The sequence below is a fragment of the Eretmochelys imbricata genome, chromosome 2, assembly GCF_965152235.1.
Source record: "Eretmochelys imbricata isolate rEreImb1 chromosome 2, rEreImb1.hap1, whole genome shotgun sequence".
Taxonomy (NCBI): Eukaryota; Metazoa; Chordata; order Testudines; family Cheloniidae; genus Eretmochelys; species Eretmochelys imbricata.
In genome coordinates, this window is record NC_135573.1 from 241371436 (window position 1) to 241394235 (window position 22800).

The window sequence follows — 22800 nt, forward strand, 5'->3', positions numbered from 1 at the left end:
GTTTACTGCAACTTTGCAAACATGCTTACCTGAAAGCCATAAAAAGAGCGATACTAACATATAATGTCAGGTCTGTTGCAGTGCATTCCAATCAGTTCTTCACACTGGTGATGAGGGGCCAGCTCCTTGATGCAGGAGCCACTCTAAATTATCCTTGAAAGAAATTTTAACATATGATATTCTATATAATCCATTACCATTTTGGAATGAAGCCATATTTAACAAGTTGTCCGTTCTGAGCTGTAAGATGAATTAGCCGAGCTCCAGTGTCTACATGCTGTAGAACCACTTCTCACAATTATACAAAATGTGAAGAGGGTATTTAAAACAACTTCTTATTTTTACAAATGAATATAAAATCTCTCCTTTAGTGACTGACTGACCTCATTATGTTAAAGTTCCTATTTAATTCCTATGCTTTGAGATCAAAATGAGGAATTTCAGAGTTAACACTGAAACATCATTTTTACCTTACTAATCACTAGCCAAATAACATTTTCGAGGTTAGAGGCGCCTCACTGAAACTTGTGTGGTGAAATAAGAATTTCCTTTTATCAGTTTTAAATTTGTTATCTTTCAATTTCATTAGACATCCCCAAGCTCTGTATTATGAGAAAGGATTAAAAAAAAGGAAGTGTACTTTCTTTATGCTAATCATTATTTTGTATACCTTTATCATTCTCCTCTTATTTGCTTGTTTTCCAAAAAGTCACAATCATTTAAATATCTCTTCTGACGGAAGTCTTTCTATGTCTCTAGACATTGTCTGCCATATATTTTTTCAGGACGACCAGAATTGTACACAGTATTCAAAGTGAGGGCATGCATATATGATGGCATTAGAATATTTTCAGTATTATTGTCTGCTCCATTGTTTCTACATCCAAACATTTTGTTTCCTCTTTTAAGCGCCACTGTGCAATTCGTAGAGGTTTGCAACATCTAGGCCTTTTCCCTGAGTGGTTGTTGTTGTTCAGCAATGTGTATAAGCATTTCAATCAGTGTTCTGGTACGGCTCTTTGGGACACTCTATAGTAACAACCTTTTCCCATTTTGAAAATAGATCATTTACTCCTATTCTTTGTTTGTGTCTTTTAGTTAGTTTCTAATCTAAGACAGTACTTTACCTTTCTTCCTTTACTTTTCTTCTTGTGACTATTTATGATTATTTGGTTTCCTTAATAGTATCTTGGAGGGCCTTTATCTAAGGGTTTTTGAAAGGCCAAATAAATTATATCAATAAGTTCTTTTTTATCCACTATTTTTGTGATCACACTCAAAATTTGGGTTGGCTGGAGAAGAATAATTTTTCTTTACAGAAATCCTTCCGGTTTGTCCCTATCGTATCATGTTCATGGATGTGTTTAATAACTCTATCTTTAATTATTTCAACCAATTAACCTGGTACTAAAGTATGGCTCATTGGTTTGTAACTCCCAGGTTCATCACTCTCACCTATTTTTTGAAAGACTGGTTCAACATTTGTTACCCTCCAGTACAGCAGCTGATTTCTCTCTACTTTCATCCATGTAGATTTCACCTAGGCTCTAGGGCTTCACAGATTGTGCTCAGTATTTATAGACACAGTCATTTTAATTGTGACTGCTGATCTACAGGAATCATTTTGTTCATGACCCCAAGCTAATCCACATAGGTATTTCCTGGGCAAACTAGTGTTTGCTACAAATGTAATGATTCTATTCGCTAACAAAACACAAGGAAGTCCTAACAGGAGCATTCCAACACACTATGAATACAGATCAATGCTCATAACAAGTGAAATGCAATGTTAAGTTAAAACTCTATTCCCTAGAAATTGATCACTCAAGCAAATGTCAGCCTAAGTAGTTCAACAGTCATCTGATTCAGTCTATTCCATTTCTTAAATATAATTTTACATTCATTTTCTTTTAACAAATACAAAACATTCTTAAAACTATTTTCAACCAGGATTTTCAAGAAAGACTACAGCTTTAAAAACAAGGTATAGAATCAAAGCATCTCTGAACTATTATGCCAATATTACAGATATCCAGACACGATCAGTTGCAAATTAACTCTCAAAAGAAATGTTTCCAACACACATTGCAATGAATGTCATTAACAGATCCTTTCATCTAACAGATCCTTCACTACTGAAGACAGTATTTATTTACCATACTTCGTTAGGGACTGAATAGTCAGTAACCTTCAATTTTCACATCAATTGCAGAAAAAAATTCCCATTTTCTATATAGACTAGAATTGAAATTGACTTAGAATATCTAAACTGTCAACAAATTCTTTTACGAAAAGGTTTGCTTTACAGGGATTATAAAGTAGGTGTCATCCTTGACACTTGCATTCTATATTCACTCTGCAGAACTGGAAAAGAAACGTTAAGGAACGTCAGAAAGGGTCTTAGAAGACTCAGCTGTCATGCTATGCACCTCCTTTTGCTTGCTTTGCAGTCAGATACTGTGTTGTAGATGTCAGAGGTTCTCTATTTAAACTCACTGACAAGCAAAGGAAGAATACTGGGAGAATATGTTATCAGCTACTATGGACTTGTCTTTGGTAACAGGTCAGACACTTATTTCTGTGTGTGTTAGAAACAGAAACCCTGATTCTCCTCAAATTAAAAAACATACACTATACCCACATCAGATTTACAAATTCAAAATTTACTTTGGAAAAATCAAGTGGTAAGAATACATAGAGCAAAACCACTGTTTCCTGTCAGAATGACAAACTAGAATGCCACATAAGATTATGTTAATCTCTCATTTTATATCCATCTTTCACAAATACACACCAGTACTTTTTGTATGTCATTTAAAAAGGCATAGAGTTTACAACTCACTTACTGTAACTGCATTCCTTAAATCACTGCTGGATTATGTGAGGTTGTTTAGTTAGCAATGAGAAATTTGCTTCATCAAACCACACACATATGCACCAATTAGATCTCAGTCATAAATAACTATAACGCCTGATGTTTTCAGACGCAAGAAATGAAACACCATTATGTTAAGGTCTATTTTCCACAAAACAACTGATTATAATTGCCAAGAGGGAATGGAGAGAAGGAAAAGAGATCAGACTATGAAAAGTAAGGGAAGAGGAGAGTTGGAGGAGGCATTGTTTTCTTCATCTAATAAGAACATAACTATTTTCATGCCAGGCTTTTTGTTAGCTTTATTAAACCTTCTGTCTTTCCGGTCCATATTTACTTTTAATTAGAAAGTAGGAATTGAAAAATAAGAAAATTCTTTGAATGAGAGTTATAAAAACAAAAGTAATTATCTATATCAGGGTAATATTTGCTCTACGGCTGATTTCTTTTGAAGACTGATGCTTCTGTGAATTCTCAGTAACTAACAAAAATCTGAACCAGGATCAGAGCAATCTGGCCAAGACAGAACCTAGACAAGCTGGTGGGTCATGAATAGGATTCCCCCAGCATAACAGAAGAGGACTGTGCCTCCTCTATCACAAATAGGAGAAGTACAGTGTTACCCTTGCCCTGTATAATTCAGTTAGGGTCCTATTACATCCCTGACTGTTTTTGGACATGCTGAAAGCAGCAATGCCCCACAATACATTGTTCTATCTGTGGCTGACTAGATGTGGACCTTGCTACAGTTATGCACAGTTTGCTTCAACCAAGATGGATGACGGTAATGTACTAGATATAGAGCAGCCTTTGTCAAGCTCCTGAAACTTCCAAATAGTTCAGAACACACCAGCCAACCGTTTTGGTGGGGTAGGTGACTGGTGGCACAAAGCCTGTGCACCACGCTCCCAACTGGGCACTAATACTGCTTCAGGTGCAGTTCAAGGTGCCAGTGACAATCTTCAAAGCCTGAAGTGTCCTGCTGTGAGACATGAGCTCTCTGCTGCTTGTCCTGGGAACACAGGCTTTATAGAGCAGGGATAGAGAGGGTTCTTGGCTGACAAATTCCAACCATTGGAACTTGCTCCCCCTTAATTGTCTACCAGAGCCCTGGTTTGGCAAGCTTTACCTCTTGCTATAAGGCATTATTATTCAGTGAGCCTTATTGCCTCTTTTTTAAGTTGTTTTAGATCACTTTTTTTTTTTAAACTCTACAAAGGTTGGGGTGCTTTCCAGTTATTTTGATTTGTGCGTGTTTCAACACTATTGTAGAGCATTAGGCACTTCTGCCATATATGTTCAACTTTAAAGGTCTGGAGATGATTGGTGAAGATTGAAAAAAGAAAGAAAATATTAAGTTTGCAAATATGGAGGTTAATTATTACATCTTTGAAATGACTGAAATTTCAACATTTATATAAGGACTTATTTAACCCTACACATTCAAAAAATGCTCATTTCAAACTGGTCTGCAAATCTTTAGCAAGAAAAAATACTTATTTGCTTTTTCTCCTTTCTCAGATATCATGACAAGGAAAACTAAATGAAAAACATGATGTAGGCAGCTCAATCAGGAAGCTATGTAACAGACAATAGTTATCTGTATACGTTATTCTCCCAAATGCCCAGTCAGAGGTCTCAGATGGCTAATGTGGTTGAAATGTGTAATTCAAAGCTACAAATAATATATTTATGAATCTGGACATGTTCAGTGCACTCTGGAAACGGCTGTGTAAAAAAGACAACACTATATCTGATTTCAGCTAAACAAGGTTTCAAACTAAATTATCTATTTCCTCTTGCAGAACTGGATGAAACAACACTGTAAGGCTCCCAGTAATCATTTTAAATGTAATTGTAGGATTAGATTCTAATGGTAATATGGGAATATTGCATTTGCATTGGCTTTCCAATGTGACAGTTTACCCATCTGTGCTCTACAATAGTCGAGAGATGAGATGAAGGCCTGGCATTGTACGATCAGAGCTTTACGTTTTCGTAAACACCATAGGCCAAATCTTGAAATTGTGTCCCCAATCCTGCTAACACTTATGCCCTTTAAACAGATGGTGCTCTCTCATTGACTTACTTCAATGGACTAATCCACATGCTTAAAGTTGTACAGCTGTGTGCTCACTTGATTGGGGCCTTAGTTCGAACGCAGGCAAGTATAAATTAATTTATATCATAATATTCTTATCTCATAGTTTCATAGTTAAATAATATTCATTTCATGAACAGCCTCCACAAAGGAAATACATTTCTGCATCACACACACAGAGGCGTGCCCACCTACCTTTTTTGGCCAGCTCCAAACCTGTTTTCATAGCTATAAATGCTGATGCCTAATTACATTCAGACCATTTCTCTTATCATGCATTTGATTCAGGCTCCCCCTCCCCTTAATTTATATTTCCAACCAGATGTGATTGGAAACCGCAGCTTCACTGCTTCAAGAACCGTGAAGGCTGGAAAAATCAACTTCTGTGTCCTAATGTGGAATGCATTTATTTCATTTTTGCTAAATTGGCCTAGGTATAAGAACATTTTATCTGATCTCTTTACCAGCATCATGAAACCTGAAGATCTCGTCTCCTTTCCTGAGACTGAACAGTTGTCCCTGTCCACTTGCTAGGCCCAATCCTGCTACCAGGAAAACCAATGGAAGCTTGGCCATCAACTCCCTTGGGAACAAGATGAGGCCAATAAATCATATTAAAGAACTCACCATGGCTTAAAAGGGTGTCACTCAGTTTGAGTTTGTACTATGCCACCTTTTAAACTGTGATGCCATTGTATTACAGAACCATGCTCAAGACCCTGCCCAGGGAATCACGTTGAGCTGGGTGTTAGTGTACCTGATCCTGACTAACACAGCTCACCACCCTTATGGAAACTACATTCAATTTGATGCCCAGGGGAGAAGCATCAGTGCAATAAATGGGTCTTCTAAGTGGCTACATTTACTATGGTAAAACTGCATGGGTGATACTATGGCCATAACTTGTAACACAGGAGCTAAGAACAATCTCAATACTCACCGCTTTAAACTCCAAGGGCAAGGCAAACATAGCCTTCCTCACTTTCACAAATAAAAGCACACTGGACACTAAGGAAAAAAATCCATATGCAATTTTCCTTTTTCAGTCCTCTCCCCAGAAAGAATTGCACAGAGCAGAAGCTAGTCACATTGCTAAATGTATACTGCAGGTACTTAGATACCTCGGTGATGAACTTGTGCAGAATAGAATAGCGTACAGTCTTCTGGGCATTCCTAATCGTGAAACATAAAAGCCAGCAAAACAATATCTGAATTTAGCAAAAATTGTACTTCCAGCTTGTATACCAGGCCCCAAAAGCTGATTCTTCAATATTTTGCGTAAGTTACCGTGGCAACAAAGGCCAACTTTCTGCTGAACTCAGTTCCAAGTGTATATTAGTATCCTGTATTTAAATATGAGCTTTGGTGTAAAGGAATAATTTTGAACTGAATCACCTTTTCAGTTGAACAATTTACTTATACTCTTCTCTTCCCCACCCCAAAATATGCATAACACAGAAATGCACACGTTAGAATGAGTGATCATTAGAATATCCAGGCCTGATCCTTCAAGCCCTCTGTGAACAGAACTCCTTTGAAATCAATGGGAACTCTACATCTGAAGGGGTTGTAGAATTGGACGCTTCATTTTTAATCCTGATAGAGTCACTCTGAGTTGTACCAAATTTCTTTCTTCTATTCCATAGAAGTGGCAAAATAATGTAAGTGTTTAAAAGGTTTATTTATTACTTCAAACTTGCGGTAAGGATCTTAAGGGGAATTTTTGGAAATAATGATTCTGTGCTGAAGAGGGAGAAAGGTAACCTCTAGTGGGAGTTTGCATCTTTCACTACAATTTTATGAAGATCCCAGTACCAAATCCTGAGATTTTAATTGAGGGGAAGCAGACTTATTTTTGTGCATTATGTAGGCGCCAGTTTATGAGCTGTCAGTTTGCATATAGGCAATAAAAAGCCCCTTGGCTAAATACAGACACTGAAATAAAGTGTCAGTTACAGTAACTCCATCCCGTAAGTGTTCTTGCCCATGCAACGTAATGAAGAAAGATTATCTTAAGATAAGTTAAGTGCATTGAAAGCAGCAAAAGAGGAAGGGAAGGAAAGAGATGGAGAAATGCTAAGAAAATAATAATAATGCTGTCAGGCACCAAAATGTCTAACTATATTTTAATTATGGCTTAAATATTAAGTGTTATTGGTATCATGGTTTTCTATTTACCATATGTATGCTCTTTCACCAGTTACCAAACTATGAACTGCATCAGATGTGTAAAAATACAAGGCATGTGGCAGGCAGAAGTGGCAAATGTTACCTTACAAAATGCAACATATTCCATCACTCAGAAAATTATGGAGAATGTATTAACAAAGCAAATCTAAGCACTGCATGAGTATTAGAGATAATTACTTAAATGAACACTAAAAGACAAGAGGATCATGATCCTTTTTGAAGAACCAAATTGCTGCTGTTTTCCAAATTAAAGACGTCCTTGTGAGGTGCTTAATGTATATGACACAATCAAATTGATTTTATATTTAGTTGTTGATGTCATATAAAAATTTCTATCAGTAATACTTCCCTCTTCTACAGCAATTTCCATTTGGAGACCTCCAAGTGATGCAGAAACATAAAATCTTTATGAATCTCGATAAATTCTGCAAGTTACAACATGTGAAAGGACCCCTGAGCTCACATGGAACCCTACTACCTCAACGGTGCATGCAAGTGGTCTACCCTTATGTTTTGCCTTGCAAGATTGAGCCACTAGCCTTGCAGAATCCTAGTGAAGTGGGTACTTGTACCATCATTTTACAGAGGAGGCAACTCAAGAACAAAGCAAGAATGTAACTTTTTAGAAGTTGACCCATACCTTATAAAAATCCCTCATTTCAAGGGACATCACTCATTTTACTCCCTAAGTTATCTACATTCCACACAAGTCTGTTACTGAAAGTGATTTAACATCAGAAATAAAGAATCACAGAGCTGAGGCTGTAGAAAGAGTTACTGACACCAAAGAAACAAATCCTGCAGCATTTTAAGTTTCCTGCATGGACAATTTGTGTGTCCCCCTCATTCTGAGCCTTTATTATACACTGTATACCAAACTTGGGCATTGGCAGATTGAGAGGTATGTGTTGTAGCACCGATTGATCTCAGCAGGAGTTGTGGATGCTTGGCACCTCTGAAAATCTGGCCCAAGGTCATAGATGAAGCCTGTGGCAAAGTTGAGGACAGAACTCAGATTGCTTGATTTCCCATTTCTCTTGCCTTGACTACAAAGCCTTACTTCCTCCTAAGATAAATACATGCAACTTCAAAACAACATGATCTTCTTATTTAGCTTTCATTAAAAAGACAAGCTAACTAATACTGCAGTATAATTCAGAAACATAACAACTGTCAAGCTATACAGAGAACCTACCTTTAATGAATTCTTTACAGAATCAGAAATGTAACAGGTACTAAATTTTGACTGAGCTTAATCGAAGCTCTGGACCTTTTCATGGTGAATTATTATTAATGAACCATTAAAATGATACCAGTAACTCTACTTCTAATTAAATTTAAGTAATGAACTTTTGCACACATAAAAACAGACACTACCTTTGTCAAGGAACTTTATTTACCCTTGCTAGCTAGAAGAAAGATTTTGCTTACTTTCTCCCCTACCACTTATGGGAAAGACGTAGTTACTAAAACCAAACTTAAATCTGTCTCTCAGAATGTGATGAAATCTTTGGACAACTGTCATATCTAGATGGAGACAGCAGGTGGGATCCTCACCTCTGCTCTGGCACCTTTACAACAAGTAGAAGGACCAGAGTGGCATAAAGCAGCTCTTGAAGCTCGAATTCCAGTTGGGAGAGAATTCTCTCAGCATACAAACTAAAGTGGACCACCACCCTTGCTGTTTTCCAAGGATCCGCTTGCACGCCCTGGCATAGGCAGCATGCCTTCATGCTAGAGGCAGGGTGGGTGTGAAGCACACAGCACTGTGGCCATAGAGCAGCCTTAAACAGGCCCACAAGTTTCTCTTAAGTTATGATTGGGACCACTCCAGCTCCCGGAGCAGCACATGATAAGGAGGTCACAAAAGATGGCTTAATGCTGCCTTAGCTGTCCTTCCCTCAGACTGCAAATTCTTCACTGCCCCCTGGGGAACCTTAGTACAGAATCACAGGAGTTCACAATATGGTGCTTTAAAGGTATGTTCAAATTCTTGGTATTTTGGAGCTTGTAGTGAAATATATATTTGCAGAGGGGCTAGCACAAAGGGGCCTTGTTCCCAACTGGGGCCTTTGAGCATTAGTAGAATACAAAAAATGAAGCTCCATTTTGTTATACATTCTCATAATCTTGTGTGCATAGCACCTACCTGAACATGTCTCCTAAGCCTTTGAGCATTCCCTTCTTGGCCTTAATTTTATCCTTTTCTTTATCGCGGTCTTTCTTCTTGTCCTTTCCAGCCTTTTTTCTGTCACCTTTATCTTGGCTTCCATTCATCTGTCTCTCCAGTGAGTGGGATGGCTGGTCACTTGCTGTGGACACAGATTCTCTCCCTGATCTTGAACTCTCCTCTGTGTCTTCCTCCACTGAAAGAATAAGAAAAAAATATTGGCGGGAGAGGAACAAACAAATTGTCATAAACATACAGCTAAGGGTAGCATAAAATTCCCCTTTTACCTGTAAAGGGTTAATCAGTTCCATTAACCTAGTTGGCAGCTGACCAGAAGGACCAATGGGGAAAGAATATACTTTCAAATCTGGTGGGGGGAGGTTTTTGTTTGGGTTTTTGTTGTTCTCTCCAGAGACAAAGAGAGAGACCAAGCAAGTAATTTAGCTCCTACTGAATGACACATCTAAAATTACAGAAATAGTAAGTAATAGCAAGGAAATGCGTTAGAGTATCTTTTGTTTTAGCTTGTGAATTTTCCCTATGCTAAGAGGAAGGTTTATTCCTGTTTTTTTGTAACTTTAAAGTTTTGCCTAGAGGGGAATCCTTTGTGTTTTAAATCTTATTACCCTGTAAAATTATCTTCATCCTGATTTTACAGAGGTGTTTCTTTTACTTTTTTTTCTTTATAATAAAAGTTCTGTTTTTAAGAATCTGACTGGCGTTTTTAGTATCCTAAAAACCCAAGGGTCTGGTCTGTGCTCACCTTGTTTACTCTTAAGCCTCCCCAGGAAAGGGGGTGAAGGGGCTTGGGGAGATATTTTGGGGAAACAGGAACTCCAAATGGTCCTTTTCCTAAATCTTTGTCTAACTCACTTGGTGGTGGCAATGATACTGTTTCAGGGACAAGGAAGAATTTGTGCCTTTGGGAAGTTTTTAAGCTAAGCCGGTAGAAATAAGCTTAGGGGGTCTTTCATGCGGGTCCCCACATCTGTGCCCTAGAGTTCAGAGTGGGGAGGGAACCCTGAGACAAACAAAAGAGGTTTTTCAGCATATTGTGGAATATGTTTTGGAGCAAGACGTGCATAACAATTAAGTAACCATATGACATTATGTTGTTAACCCTTGATTGCTCATTCTGTGAGTTCCACATCTATGCTCCTCATGTCTATTTTTACCCTGTAACTTCTACAGGGAAGGGAATGAGTGTGTATATTCTGTGAGGCACACAGAACATTGTGGAATAACAGTAGTGACCAATAAACAGGGTTAGCCAATAGTGCTGCTAACTGGCTACTTGTGTTGGTGCTTAGATTCTATAGTAAGGAGAGCTTTAGATATGCTTAAGATAAAGAGTGAGATCAGTAAAAAGAAAAGGAGTACTTGTGGCACCTTAGAGACTAACCAATTTATTTGAGCATGAGCTTTCGTGAGCTACAGCTCACTTCATCGGATGCATACCGTGGAAACTGCAGCAGACTTTATATACACACAGAGATCATAAAACAATACCTCCTCCCACCCCACTGTCCTGCTGGTAATAGCTTATCTAAAGTGATCATCAAGTTGGACCATTTCCAGCACAAATCCAGGTTTTCTCACCCTCCACTCCCCCACACACAAACTCACTCTCCTGCTGGTAATAGCCCATCCAAAGTGACAACATAGTTAATAAATTTTAAATAAAACTCCTAAAAATATACAAGTTGTTTATATTACATTAATTTGTAATACACCACATGGCCTGCTACCCTTAATTGCTCACTTCAAACCCTTTATGCGTAACAATCTAACTCCCAAATGCCTACCATCTGAAGTGGCAGTCTCCAACATTTCTTCTGTTTCCCAGTTTGTCCCACTGCTTCCTTTCCCTGACCTGAAGAGCTCTGTGTAGCTCAAAAGCTTGTACCTTCCACCAACAGAAGTTGGCTCAAGAAAAGATATTATTTTATCTACCTTGTCTCTCTCATATCCTGGAACTGACATGACTACAACACTGCAAAAAAACATCATTTAGGAGAATTGACCTTTAATACAAGCCTTTAACCATTTTTCTTCAGCAACAAAATACCACCATGAATTTGATGAAATAACTCATCTCCTTTAGCAGTTTATTTTTAAAAAGTTACAGTTTTACTGCTCAAAGAAGTTCCATTGGTTGAGGCGAAGACTCTAGAGGTGCAGGTTACGTAATCTGGAACAAACAAGACCTTCTAAGTGTATATTATGAACTGTTTCAAGCCTGGACCCACAGAGAGACTATATATAATTTGGAACACATATTCCAGAAAGCCTGAAGAGAATAGTGACAAAAAATATATAGTAGTAGCCATATTTTTAAATGATTCTCCACTCTAAAACTGGAAAAGCTTCCAGTGGGTCAGTGAAAATGTAACTCACAAAGTCACAGAGACATTTTTTGGCTCACCATCATCAGCTGCTGAACTGTCTGGGACTTGCCTGAGCAGTTTGTTGTTCTTCTGTAGGACCACAATTGATGGATTTAGCCAGCTGACTCAGGCAATACTTGTTCACTACGCATTCTAGATCTCCGAGAATACCCCATCAACCCACCAGCCTTTGACAAATATATTCTGAAAGCAGTATTTCAGGCCAGGCAAACGTGGGTAGAGACATTTATTTCTAAGCCACAATGGTTATAATTTTGAATCCCAAACAACTGAACACAGGTGAAAGATCTACCTGCCTCATGCCATTAGCTCGTCTGTTGGGGACGCCTGGAGTAAAACAGCTAATCTACACTACAGCAGCTACAGCTACGGCGCTGCAGCTGTGCCTCTACAGTCCTGTAGCATAGATGCATGTTAAATGGACAGAAGGGGGTTTTTCCATTGATGTAGGTAATCTACCTCTCTGAGAGGCAGTATCTAGGTCAATGAAAGAATTCTTCCCTCAACCTAGCCGCATCTACAGGTTGAGTTCACTACATTGCACGTGGTATGAAATTTTTCACTGCCCTGAGTAACGTAACTAGGTTGACTTAAGTTTTAGGGTTTGGCCAGGCCTGACAAATCTTCCATTGCAGGTGCACTTCCAATATTCTGGCAATTGTAACTGAGAAGATAAGACTGAAACCTTCTGAAATATGTCCACATAGTATTAGTGCTTTTGAGGTCACTGTGCTTACTACCAGAACTGGAACATAGGGATGTATTTAATGATTATTAAAAGTTTAAATCTGGACACAGAAGACCACATTTAAAAACAGTCTCTAATTTTGTGCAATCCAGTTAGCACCTAGAATCCGTTGCTGGTGCAAACAACATTTAGACATTTAACTATCTGATAGTGCCTGTAAATGAACACAAGCAGTACAAAATAAATGAAAAATCTGGTACACACTTAAGTCATACATTTATTTGCTTTACTTCACTAGGATTTTAAAGATGAATGGATTCTGACCTATGGATGTTCATATTCAAAATAATCACACACTAAATTAATCCTAAAAATGTATCAAGGGTACTGTATTATGCTGAGTTGCTAAACAACTTGTCATAACAATGAATCCCCCTTTACTATTTATTTTGCGTATTCTATACAGATAATATTGCTTCCTTTCCATTGCTGTTTTGCAATAAATATTTTTCTATCAAGCTTCCACAGTAGTTTGTCTGCAATTAACTTCTTAGTCTGCACCATAGCCTCTTCTACATAATGAACTAGGATGCATTTTCCCCCATGACACACTAGAATAAGCAGATTTCCAGGCTTTTAAAAAGACATGACATGAAGAAAGTTGTTTCCCTTTTGTGCAGCACAGTGATTCTACAATTAAGATATACCTAATTACTAGTGTTTAGAACAGATGCAAATGTTGTCCAATTAAAATTCAAGTCCATGCTACAAATGAAACATCTGATTTTTGTTATGTTGCAGTAATGATGTTAGGTGGCTGGAAAATATACAAGAGATTTTTTTCCCCATTTAGGCCACTGAAGGCAAAAATTAACTTGGGATATGCTTCAAGTATCAATTCAAGCTGAAGACCAAAGTCATCCTTCACAAACCACACTTGTATTAAAGAGAACTACAAAAGGTATTGTGAAGCTATTCCCCTATTTAGGCCATAAAATTGAAAAGATGCACATGAGAAATTGAAGCTATTTAATCTGAAACTGTTTCATAACTGAACTCCTAGACTGCTTATTGTGATATTTAATATGACTGTAGGTTCTAGCAATTAAGACTCACAAAGATTAGAAAGCTTTGCCAATTTCTCCAGATTCAAATGGCTTGTTCTCAGACAACACACCAGAGATAGAAATTTTGCTTCTAGTCAGCTATTCCAAGTATTAAAAAACAAGCACAATGATTCTTATAATCTAAACACTCACAACATTCCATTATTATTATCTGATTATAGCCATTACAATCCATAAGTATCCTCCTTAAAAAACTCTTAAAATGTTTTCACAGAATCGGACATTTCCAGATGGTATTCATACTATTTTTAACAGTTTGAATAACATATTGTTTCAGGGAGAGCAATTATATTTAGAAGGCGGTTCAGTCCTTTATCACATACAGTATCTCCATATTTTTACAGCTCTTTCATGAGATGATCAAATGTTAAAGAGTCCTTCATAAATGCAATTCAGAGCTATTGTTTTGCCAACACAAAGGACTGGAAGGAAGAAACATTCCTACTTCCAAAACATTTGGAAAAGAAAGGAAAAATTTCAAGCAAGACAAATTAATACAACCTCAGGGGCAACAGCAATTGACCACCAATATCTTGAATGGATTTTAGGAGACAAAGCAGCATTTTTAATTCTAAGCAATTATAAAATACTTAAATATGATTAAAAAACTAGTTATTTGAGTACCTGATTGCTAAATGGACCTATATCTATTCAGGACTGTCCAAACTTTGCCCAACTGAAGAGATCGTTTGGCAACATCCATGGAACCTGAGGCCATAGACAATTTGCATGAAATGGAGCAGATTGCTGATACTCTCTGCTTTAACACGTATGCACAGCCCTCGAGACAAAGGTCCCAGTCAATGACATTGCTTCCACTCTGTTCTAAGTGTAGTATGGCTTTCTAGGATTTGTAGATTTCACTGGCCACACCACTACTGTGAATATAAGGGAAGCCAAAGGCTGCACAGTACAACTCCATGGTTTGAACTCACTATCCTGCCATGGTACTACCAGTTTCTGTATCACTTATGAATACACAATATTTGTAACACAGGTGAAGCTCTACCAATCTGGTTTGTTTTACACGGCACTAAGAACCAAAAGGATAAGAGTATGTCCAGTCCTGTATAGGTACCCAAGGGGTAGAGGTGGCTTAAGGTGCCTCTCCTTATTGAGTCATTTTGTATGGATTGGGCCCAATGCTACATGGACATGAGAACACCCCAGATCTGTCAGTGCAAATCTCCTCAGATTGGGCAGGAAGAGGTTGGGGACATAGCCTTGCCTCTTCTCCACATCAGCCAGCAGCCCTGACCTTGAACAGGGTGAGTTTGTGGGAGGGAAGCATCCACTGCACCCTTCCAAAAGGTATACCAGTGGCCATGCATCTTCATACCGCCCCTAATGAAGGCAAGGGAACTGGCTCAAAATGTCTTCCAATAAATTGGCATGTTTATAGTCACTTAGAAAGTGTTCAGTGATAACCCGTTTGTTATGCCCTTTTTTAGATTCCCTTTTCGGTCAAATGAGGTTAAACCATTTGAAACTAATTCCCACTGAGCATGGGGTATCTGATGTCTGACAACAGGAAATCACTGTCAGTTGGCTCGCAGAAAACAAAGCCATTTAGAAAAACATGGTCTCATGTCCCAAAAGACCTTAGGCATGTACTTTGGAAGAATGATCAAGATCGTTTTACACATTCTCTCATTCTTACTCAACCATTGGTTAACAGTAGATTGATAGCTACAGCACAAGACTGGCACTTAGCCTCATTGCTGCATGCAATTGCTAGACAGGGTGGGGAGGGGATGTAGAATTAATTCTATCTGTAACTATTCTGAGGAATATGGACTCTGGCAAAATGACCTCAGTTTAAGTCATAGAATATTGTTAGGAACAGAGTAAGGAAAATGAGTGATCTTGTACAGAGTATAACTGCAGGACCAAATTATTTAATTAAGCATAGACTTTCTCAAACTGAAAACAAATAAAAAAAAAATAAGGGCAGAGGGTGAAAGTTCACTTTCCAAATCCTTTTCATTAGTATTTGGCCTAACGATTACATTGTTTCATTCTTCTCTAAACCTTCTTCATTCATAAACTTCTTCTAAACAGAATCAGGGTGATTTAAAAAAATCTTCTGAAGGGTGACAAGTGAAAATAATACAACAAGAAGATTAAAATTTCAATAATTTGAATACAACCCCCATTAGGATAATTTACCATTCATACTACTGTATTTGCATTCAGCATGGACTGTCATTTTACCAGCCCATTCTTACATAGTTCAATAATGATAAGGTTAGCTTTGAAGAGGTTCTTTTATGTTAATGACACATTCTCCACATGTTGGGTCACACTTGGGGTTAAAGAACTGGAAATGTAAATTAATGCCCATTAGGGTGGGTAATAGCTGATCATTAACTTCAGAATTTTATTATATCTGCCAGCCTTACTCATTCTAATTAAAGAACTGTGGTAATTTTTTTCCCCAACACATCATTAATGTACTCTTCCATACTGACATTTTTCAACTTGAATTCAACTTTTTTCTTTTTGGTTAAACTTTTTAATTAAACAAGTTCAAATATAGTCTTATCGAAACTTTTCATACTAAATAATTAAAACAAACATGCTCATTTTAATCTCATTTTCTTGCTCTAGAAAGAAAAGTAATTTCAGAATGTTACAATCTGTGAATACATATGCAGGACACAAGCACTTATAAAGCCTAATCTAACAATCCAGAGACATCTAAATGATACTTTATTTTAAAAGACTTAAAATTACATTTTGTTTTTTTATTTGACACCTTTTATAGTTATGAATCTGTTTTTAATCCTTCAAAGAAAATTAAACAACAATAATGTTAACATATAGCAAAACAAGATACTTACAGGTTTCCATGCCTTCATCGTCATCATCTGCAACAGGTTTATCGTATGATTTGTCAATTGCAGCTCTGAAGCTCTCATTGCAACCTCGTCCTCGTATTATCCGTGGGCGTGGACGATGGAAGGGAATGTCACCATTCAAAGTCACCTCAGCAACAGCTGTCTGTAGACTTTCTAATGAGCTGGATTTCTTCAGACCTAATGAAGGACCCACATCTCTTGTTGGGGAACCTTAGTGGTTAAAAAATATATTAATTAGGGGATATTAGGGAATTCGTCTGTGTGGAATATACTTAACATTATTCACATCATCTCTGTAATCTGTAGGGATTTCTGTGCAGACTTGTTGGTTTGAACAATGAATGAGTATGTCATGTCTCAGTCAATGACATCTTACGTTTTCAGTGTAACATCGAGAGAAAATATCTTGCCTGTTAATTTCAAGTGACTTTTTCAACTGAATTTTAAAGACTTGCATCAAAACATTACAGTAGACTAATTTTATAATGAAATGCATCTGAATAATCTAAGCGGACCTGATGGGACAAGTTCACATATTCGTTGAAAAGATCTGAAGTAGGGATCCAATTACTCGGGGAATACTTGACATCACCTGAAAAAGAACTGCAATTCTGGGACATACAAGTTTGAGGGTAGTGGTGGGACTCAGAACCACCTGAGACCATGTCCTATGAGTTAAACTTGAATCTTTTTAAAGGTGCAGATAAGAAATGAATTATAGGATAAAGGACTTTCTTTCCCACCTCTCTTCCCAGATTTCCTCCCTATGCTTGTGGACCAGACGCCTGACCTTTTATAATGAGGCAACTACACCTGTGATCCAAATCATCTCACTTCTCACAAGGTGGCACCATAATGTTCAAAATAGTAGTCAGGCTGGAAGAGCTGGCACTGAGACTTTTACCAAAAGAAACAGGGATAGGAAGAGGGACAGGAACAAATTTTGCCAGAAGTTCAGAAGCTCCATCAGGAATATGTGGTAGTTTGGTCTACATGGACAGAAGTGCAGGGGAAGAGGGGAGAAATAATGAAACAGAATGGAAGGCCATCTGTGGTTAGTAGGGTTTGCTGTTATGGGTAGATTAATAGATGTCTTGGGTCAGTCTCTAGTTTTATTATTTGAAGGTGGTGATGAAATAACAGTAAAAACCTCAAACGGCTTGACTGATAGCTCATGCATGGGGGTTCACAGAATCATCGTATCTACATATGGAAGGCCTACTGTACATTTATTGGTGTTCTGGCCAGCATACCTTTAAAGGTGCCACGTGATCACACTTCCAGTGCTTTGTTTGGGAGACCACTACACAGGTTAATAGCTCTTATTATCAGAAGATTTTCCTTAACTTTTCTTAGGTCCTCATACGAACTGCGAGGAAGTCCTCATTTTATGACATTAAATAATTCCACTTCCTCACTGGTGTTCACACTCTTCACATTTTTTCAACTATTATCATATCCTGACTTAGTGGTCGCTTTGCCAGGCTATATGTACATAACTCTTTTCAACTTCATAAATAAAACAATGTAGTCCTCCACCTACCAACCCATTTCACTGGTTTTCCCTGATCTTTCTCTCATTTTTTATTATCTTTCTGGTAATAAGATGTGTGTAACTGAATACACTATTCTAATAATAATAATAATATAATACCTAGCTTTTATACAGAGCTTTTTCTTAGCTGATCTCAAAGTGCTTTAACAAAGGAGATCAGTAACTCCATTTTACAGAATGAGATAATGAGACACAGAGGGACAAAGTGACTTGCCCTCTGTCATTCAGCTGGTCAGTGAAGAGCCAGGAATAGAACAGAGCTCTCCCGAGTCCCCATCCAGTGCTCTATCCACTTTTCCTCCCACAAGCATGTATTATTCATACCAGAGCCATGAAGAATGATATTGTTATAACGTGTTTTTATTAGAAAGGTGCCCAGTAGGCCCCAATCTGGATTTGGGCCCCATTGTGCTAGGTATCATTCAAAGAAAAGTAGACAACAGTCCAACCCATCTTCCTAGGACTATTATATGAACGTAAATGTCTTAAATTTGAACTAAATATATTTAAATCTAAACCAGAAATTGTAAAACCCCTGACCCCAAGCATACACTTACGCAGCATTTCCCAACCAGACTACTCTGGGGGTGTGCAAATGACTGGGGGTGCAGAACAGTGGCAATGCAAAATTGCCCCATACTACTCACTAGCATGGCAGAGTTGAAGAGGGGTGGCAGTTGGCTTCATTTTCCTAATGGGAGACTCAGCTCTCAAAAGTCTGAGAAATACTGAGCTAACCTGAACAGCCTGAAACCAAGTGAACTCAAACAGCAGCTGCCAAAGTGTTTTTTCCACAGCTGCATTCTTGACTGCATGAACTTGCTGAGAAATCACTTCTTCCCCATGGCTGTGCAAACCCTGCAGAGTTTGAGTCACATACGGGTCCACAAAAAAACACTGCAGTTTGGACCTCAGGTGTTGGGAACAAACAAGCCCCTATAGATTCACCTAGAAGTTTAAATTTGTTGAACTCCCACCTCCAAGAACCACCTTTCCTTTCACAGACAACTGATATTTTCGGAGGGTTAGGGTTATGGGGATAGTTGGGGGCATGGAACAGCTGTTGGGGTGAGCAAGGAAGGCCAGGTGGGAACAGGGAGTTCCATGTCTTCCCAGCTGTGCAAACAAACCTCACACCATGTTCGCCAAACTTTTGTGAACATGGGCTGAAGTTTGATGTTAATATTCACACAGCTCTCACCTCTTTTCATCAGATAAATATTTCTGATCTAGTCATTAGCCTAAAAACTTTTACACAGATTACTTTCTTGCATTATGGGTATGTGCACATGTACACACCCACACACACTTCTGCTGGTGCTTGCAGTATAATAAACGTGATGAGCTGTTTACTGTTCAAGATTAAATTTTGTTAAAACCCATCCATGAGACAGAAAAAAAAATGCCTACCAAAATTCTGAAAGACAAGACAGCTATGAATAAACCTGTTGTCTGACAGATTCACTTTCATATACAAAGGGAGAAGGTTATCCTATTACCTAGCAACTTACTGGAAGCTTCCTTACTGCAAAATGAAATCTGAAAGACCTTTCTAAATGAAATGTTCTTATATCTTTTCCTAATTACTGAATGGCTATATACTCTTTTTGTAAACAGTAATTATAAAGCAAGCATTATGTGCCCATTTACGCTCATAAAGGACATTTTAAAAAATCCCATTTCCTGCTGCCCAATAAAGATCATTGTGAGAACAATATTTATGTAAGTCATGCTTTCCCAAAGGGAAAGCTAGATGGGATATGACCTAATGTTCCCAGAGTACTGTAAAACTAATAATGGATTGCAGAAATGGTAGGAATATTTATTGAAGTTGGGTGGCCATCAACATAAATGTGGACAGGTTACAGAAACTGAAAAAGTGAAGTATCACCACAGAAGTAATGTAAGTACTGTGATCATAAAGCTATTTATATTTTAATACAACACTATCATCTGTGGCCATTTCACAGCAAGGCAACTGTTTTGAAAACATATGGTTAAGTCTTCCTTTAAACTGAGTGGAGAAGCTCAAGATCTGTGTGATCAGGAGAATCATAGAGTCAGTGGTTAGTCACAAATTCTTGAGAAACTTTGTGAACTTTTTTTTAACAAGTTAATTTCAAAATCTAGGAGACATCATAAATTTGCCTTTTTCTACTATAGGGCTAATAGGAAAATATCAACTTTTTTCCATAGTTACAGTTTTGACAGTAATCACTAGAAATATTATACACTCAGAATCAATGTGTACTTCTTTTAGATTTAGTTTGAAGTCTTAATTTAAAGAAATACAAGATTTTCTCCCCCTGCCCCACATCATGTGTGTGTGTGTGTGGGGGGGTGTTTTATTATTATTTTAAAGTTTGAAGTTATCAGCATTTTCCTCCCCAATATTTTTTCCTGACAAATGACTGTTGATGTAGCCAGCCATCTGTAACGAAGCAACACTCCCAATGAAAACCATGCTGGGTGCACCCAGTCCCTTTGCACTGTATATAAACGTTCATTCTTTCATCCAAACATTCATCATTCACCCCAAAACACCCCCCGCACACTTTCTCTGGCACGTCCATCATTGCTTCTTATAAGGCACATACTTGCACTCTTATGGCACCCAGGTGCCCACCCTCAGGACTGGAGCATGCTCCTTCAGACTGCTAACACCCCTTTCTCAGAGGGCACTGCTAGGCACCCTCGTCCCTGTGTGAACATACACATGCCTTGTATAACCCCTTATGTACACATGCCTGCAACCCATCTGCTCTTCATCCCCCACTCTGACCACATATATACACCACTCCTTCTCAGAGTGCACCAAAGTAACCTTATGTGAGAGACCCACACACATATCCCCACAGAGCATTCTATCTAGCATACATCCTCACTTGGGACGTGCACCTTTACACAGCCCTCTACCCAGCATAAACATACATCTCAGACCACACATACTCCTGACAGTGCACTTCACATGCCCTCCGCCCTTTGCTGATCCTTCTATTGTCCCCACATCATAGTAGCTAAGCATTATCTCACAGAACACATCCCACCTCCTTCCCACGCACACACGTATTCAGTCATACACAATGTCCCTTACAGTGCACACAACAACCTTCCCCACATAGCACATGTGTACTCATGGAGACGTAGGATACACATGGCTCATATATACATGCTGCCCCCTCCAAATGCCTTAGTTCTCCTATTCTACTGTTCTGAACTCTCCTGCTCTAACTACATCATACTTTCTCCACTTTTGATATTATATTAAGTATTTATATACTGTCGTAACTTTGCCTGATGATTTCCAAAGATAAAAATCATATGCAGTCTCTGATTCAAAGGATGTATGATGGTTCCTTTATCACTGATTATTTTAAAAAGACTGTAAAATTAATTTTTAATTGAATTTTCTCTAAATAATTTATTTTCTTTCTTTTAGAAAGCTGTTCTTGATCCTGCGATGTTTAAATCAAAACTGGAATCATTGCTTAAAAAAAAAAGACAATTGACTTCAGTTTCTATCCTCAATAAAACTATAAATTAAAGAGATTTAAAGTCATCCTGCTCTCTAATTAAAGCAGTCTCAAATAGGAGTGTCGTATTTTATGCTAAATGGGGGGAAAAAAAAAACAGTACGCTACACAGTGGCAGATATTATTGATGATATAAAAACCTGCCCTGCTTCTTAACTGTAAACTTGTGCAAGTCCACAAAGTCTATTTTATTTTATTTTTTGATTGGTCATACAAGAGCAGCGAGTCAGTGAATTTATTTCCTAACAACCACTCTATTACGTTCGGATAAACTAAAAATATATATTTTTTTCTATTTGTTTTTCCAAACTAAAGGAGCAACATTTTGGTTTAAAGAAAGAAATAACAAGCAATTATATCCACTACTGAAAATAGGGGGAAGTTTTATGAAAGCTGATGATATTCACCATGAAAAAAACAACAAATGATTTAGATAAGCTCTGAAAGACATCTTTAGCATTACAACAAGGTGTATATAGAAATAAGAACCAACTACAGTTACTGTATGCTTAAAGCTGGATAAATGAGCCATGCTCAATTGGCACTGAATATACTTCTAACCTTTGGAATGAACTGTAAACACTGCAAGGATTAGACAGTTCAAGTGAACTGAAGAAAGAAAAATAATTAAAAATCTATTATAGTACCTAGTGCTGATGAGAAATTTGCTTTCCATTTCGGTCAACACAATTAAACCCAATTTCACTTTTAACGGAGTTTGAGTTTATTTTTCTAAAGTAAATATGCTGAAATTTTCCATTTTATATAGTTCATCAGAATGTAGCTCATCACCGATATTAAACATTTGTCTTTTAAAACCTCATATAAAATTTTTCAGCCAAACTACTGTAAGTGGTTCATTTAATTACTGTATCTATCTTCAGCAAAGGCAGAACTCCACTGGTTATATAAAGAATATATATATATTGGTTATATAAAGAATCTGGTTAACATCATGGAAAAAGAAAGGAATAAAATCAAAGCACAATAAATTGTGTTCTTCCTTTTTCGAGCCACTGAGGCTGTAAATAAAATATTTATCTTGCTTAGCCCAGGTGCCTTCGTGGTTAAGGTCATGCCGTTTAACCCAAGTCATACAACTTGGGTCTCCCTGGAACTTAACATAGGCTTTCTATGTGGAATGACTTGCATCTTACAAATAAAACCTAAAACAGTGCGCACCCTTAAAAACAAGAATTATATTTTTCTTATTGCACATGTGGTCTTTAGGCAGTATAGTCACTGCTCTATCCTAAAAACAAGCTAAAAAGGAAACTAATATTTATTTAGAA

General features: G+C 37.7%; 1 protein-coding gene across 7 annotated transcripts in view; it reads right to left on the reverse strand.

The window, feature by feature from the left end:
• PARD3 (par-3 family cell polarity regulator) overlaps positions 1 to 22800 on the reverse strand; it is a 652516-nt gene that overhangs the window by 166703 nt on the left and 463013 nt on the right. For all 7 annotated transcript variants that reach the window (XM_077808301.1, XM_077808302.1, XM_077808300.1 and 4 more), the window contains 2 exons: positions 16403 to 16630; positions 9316 to 9532 (listed from right to left, as the gene is read on the reverse strand). In XM_077808301.1, the coding sequence (XP_077664427.1) occupies positions 9316 to 9532; positions 16403 to 16630 (445 nt within the window). The remainder of the gene's footprint in view (positions 1 to 9315; positions 9533 to 16402; positions 16631 to 22800) is intronic.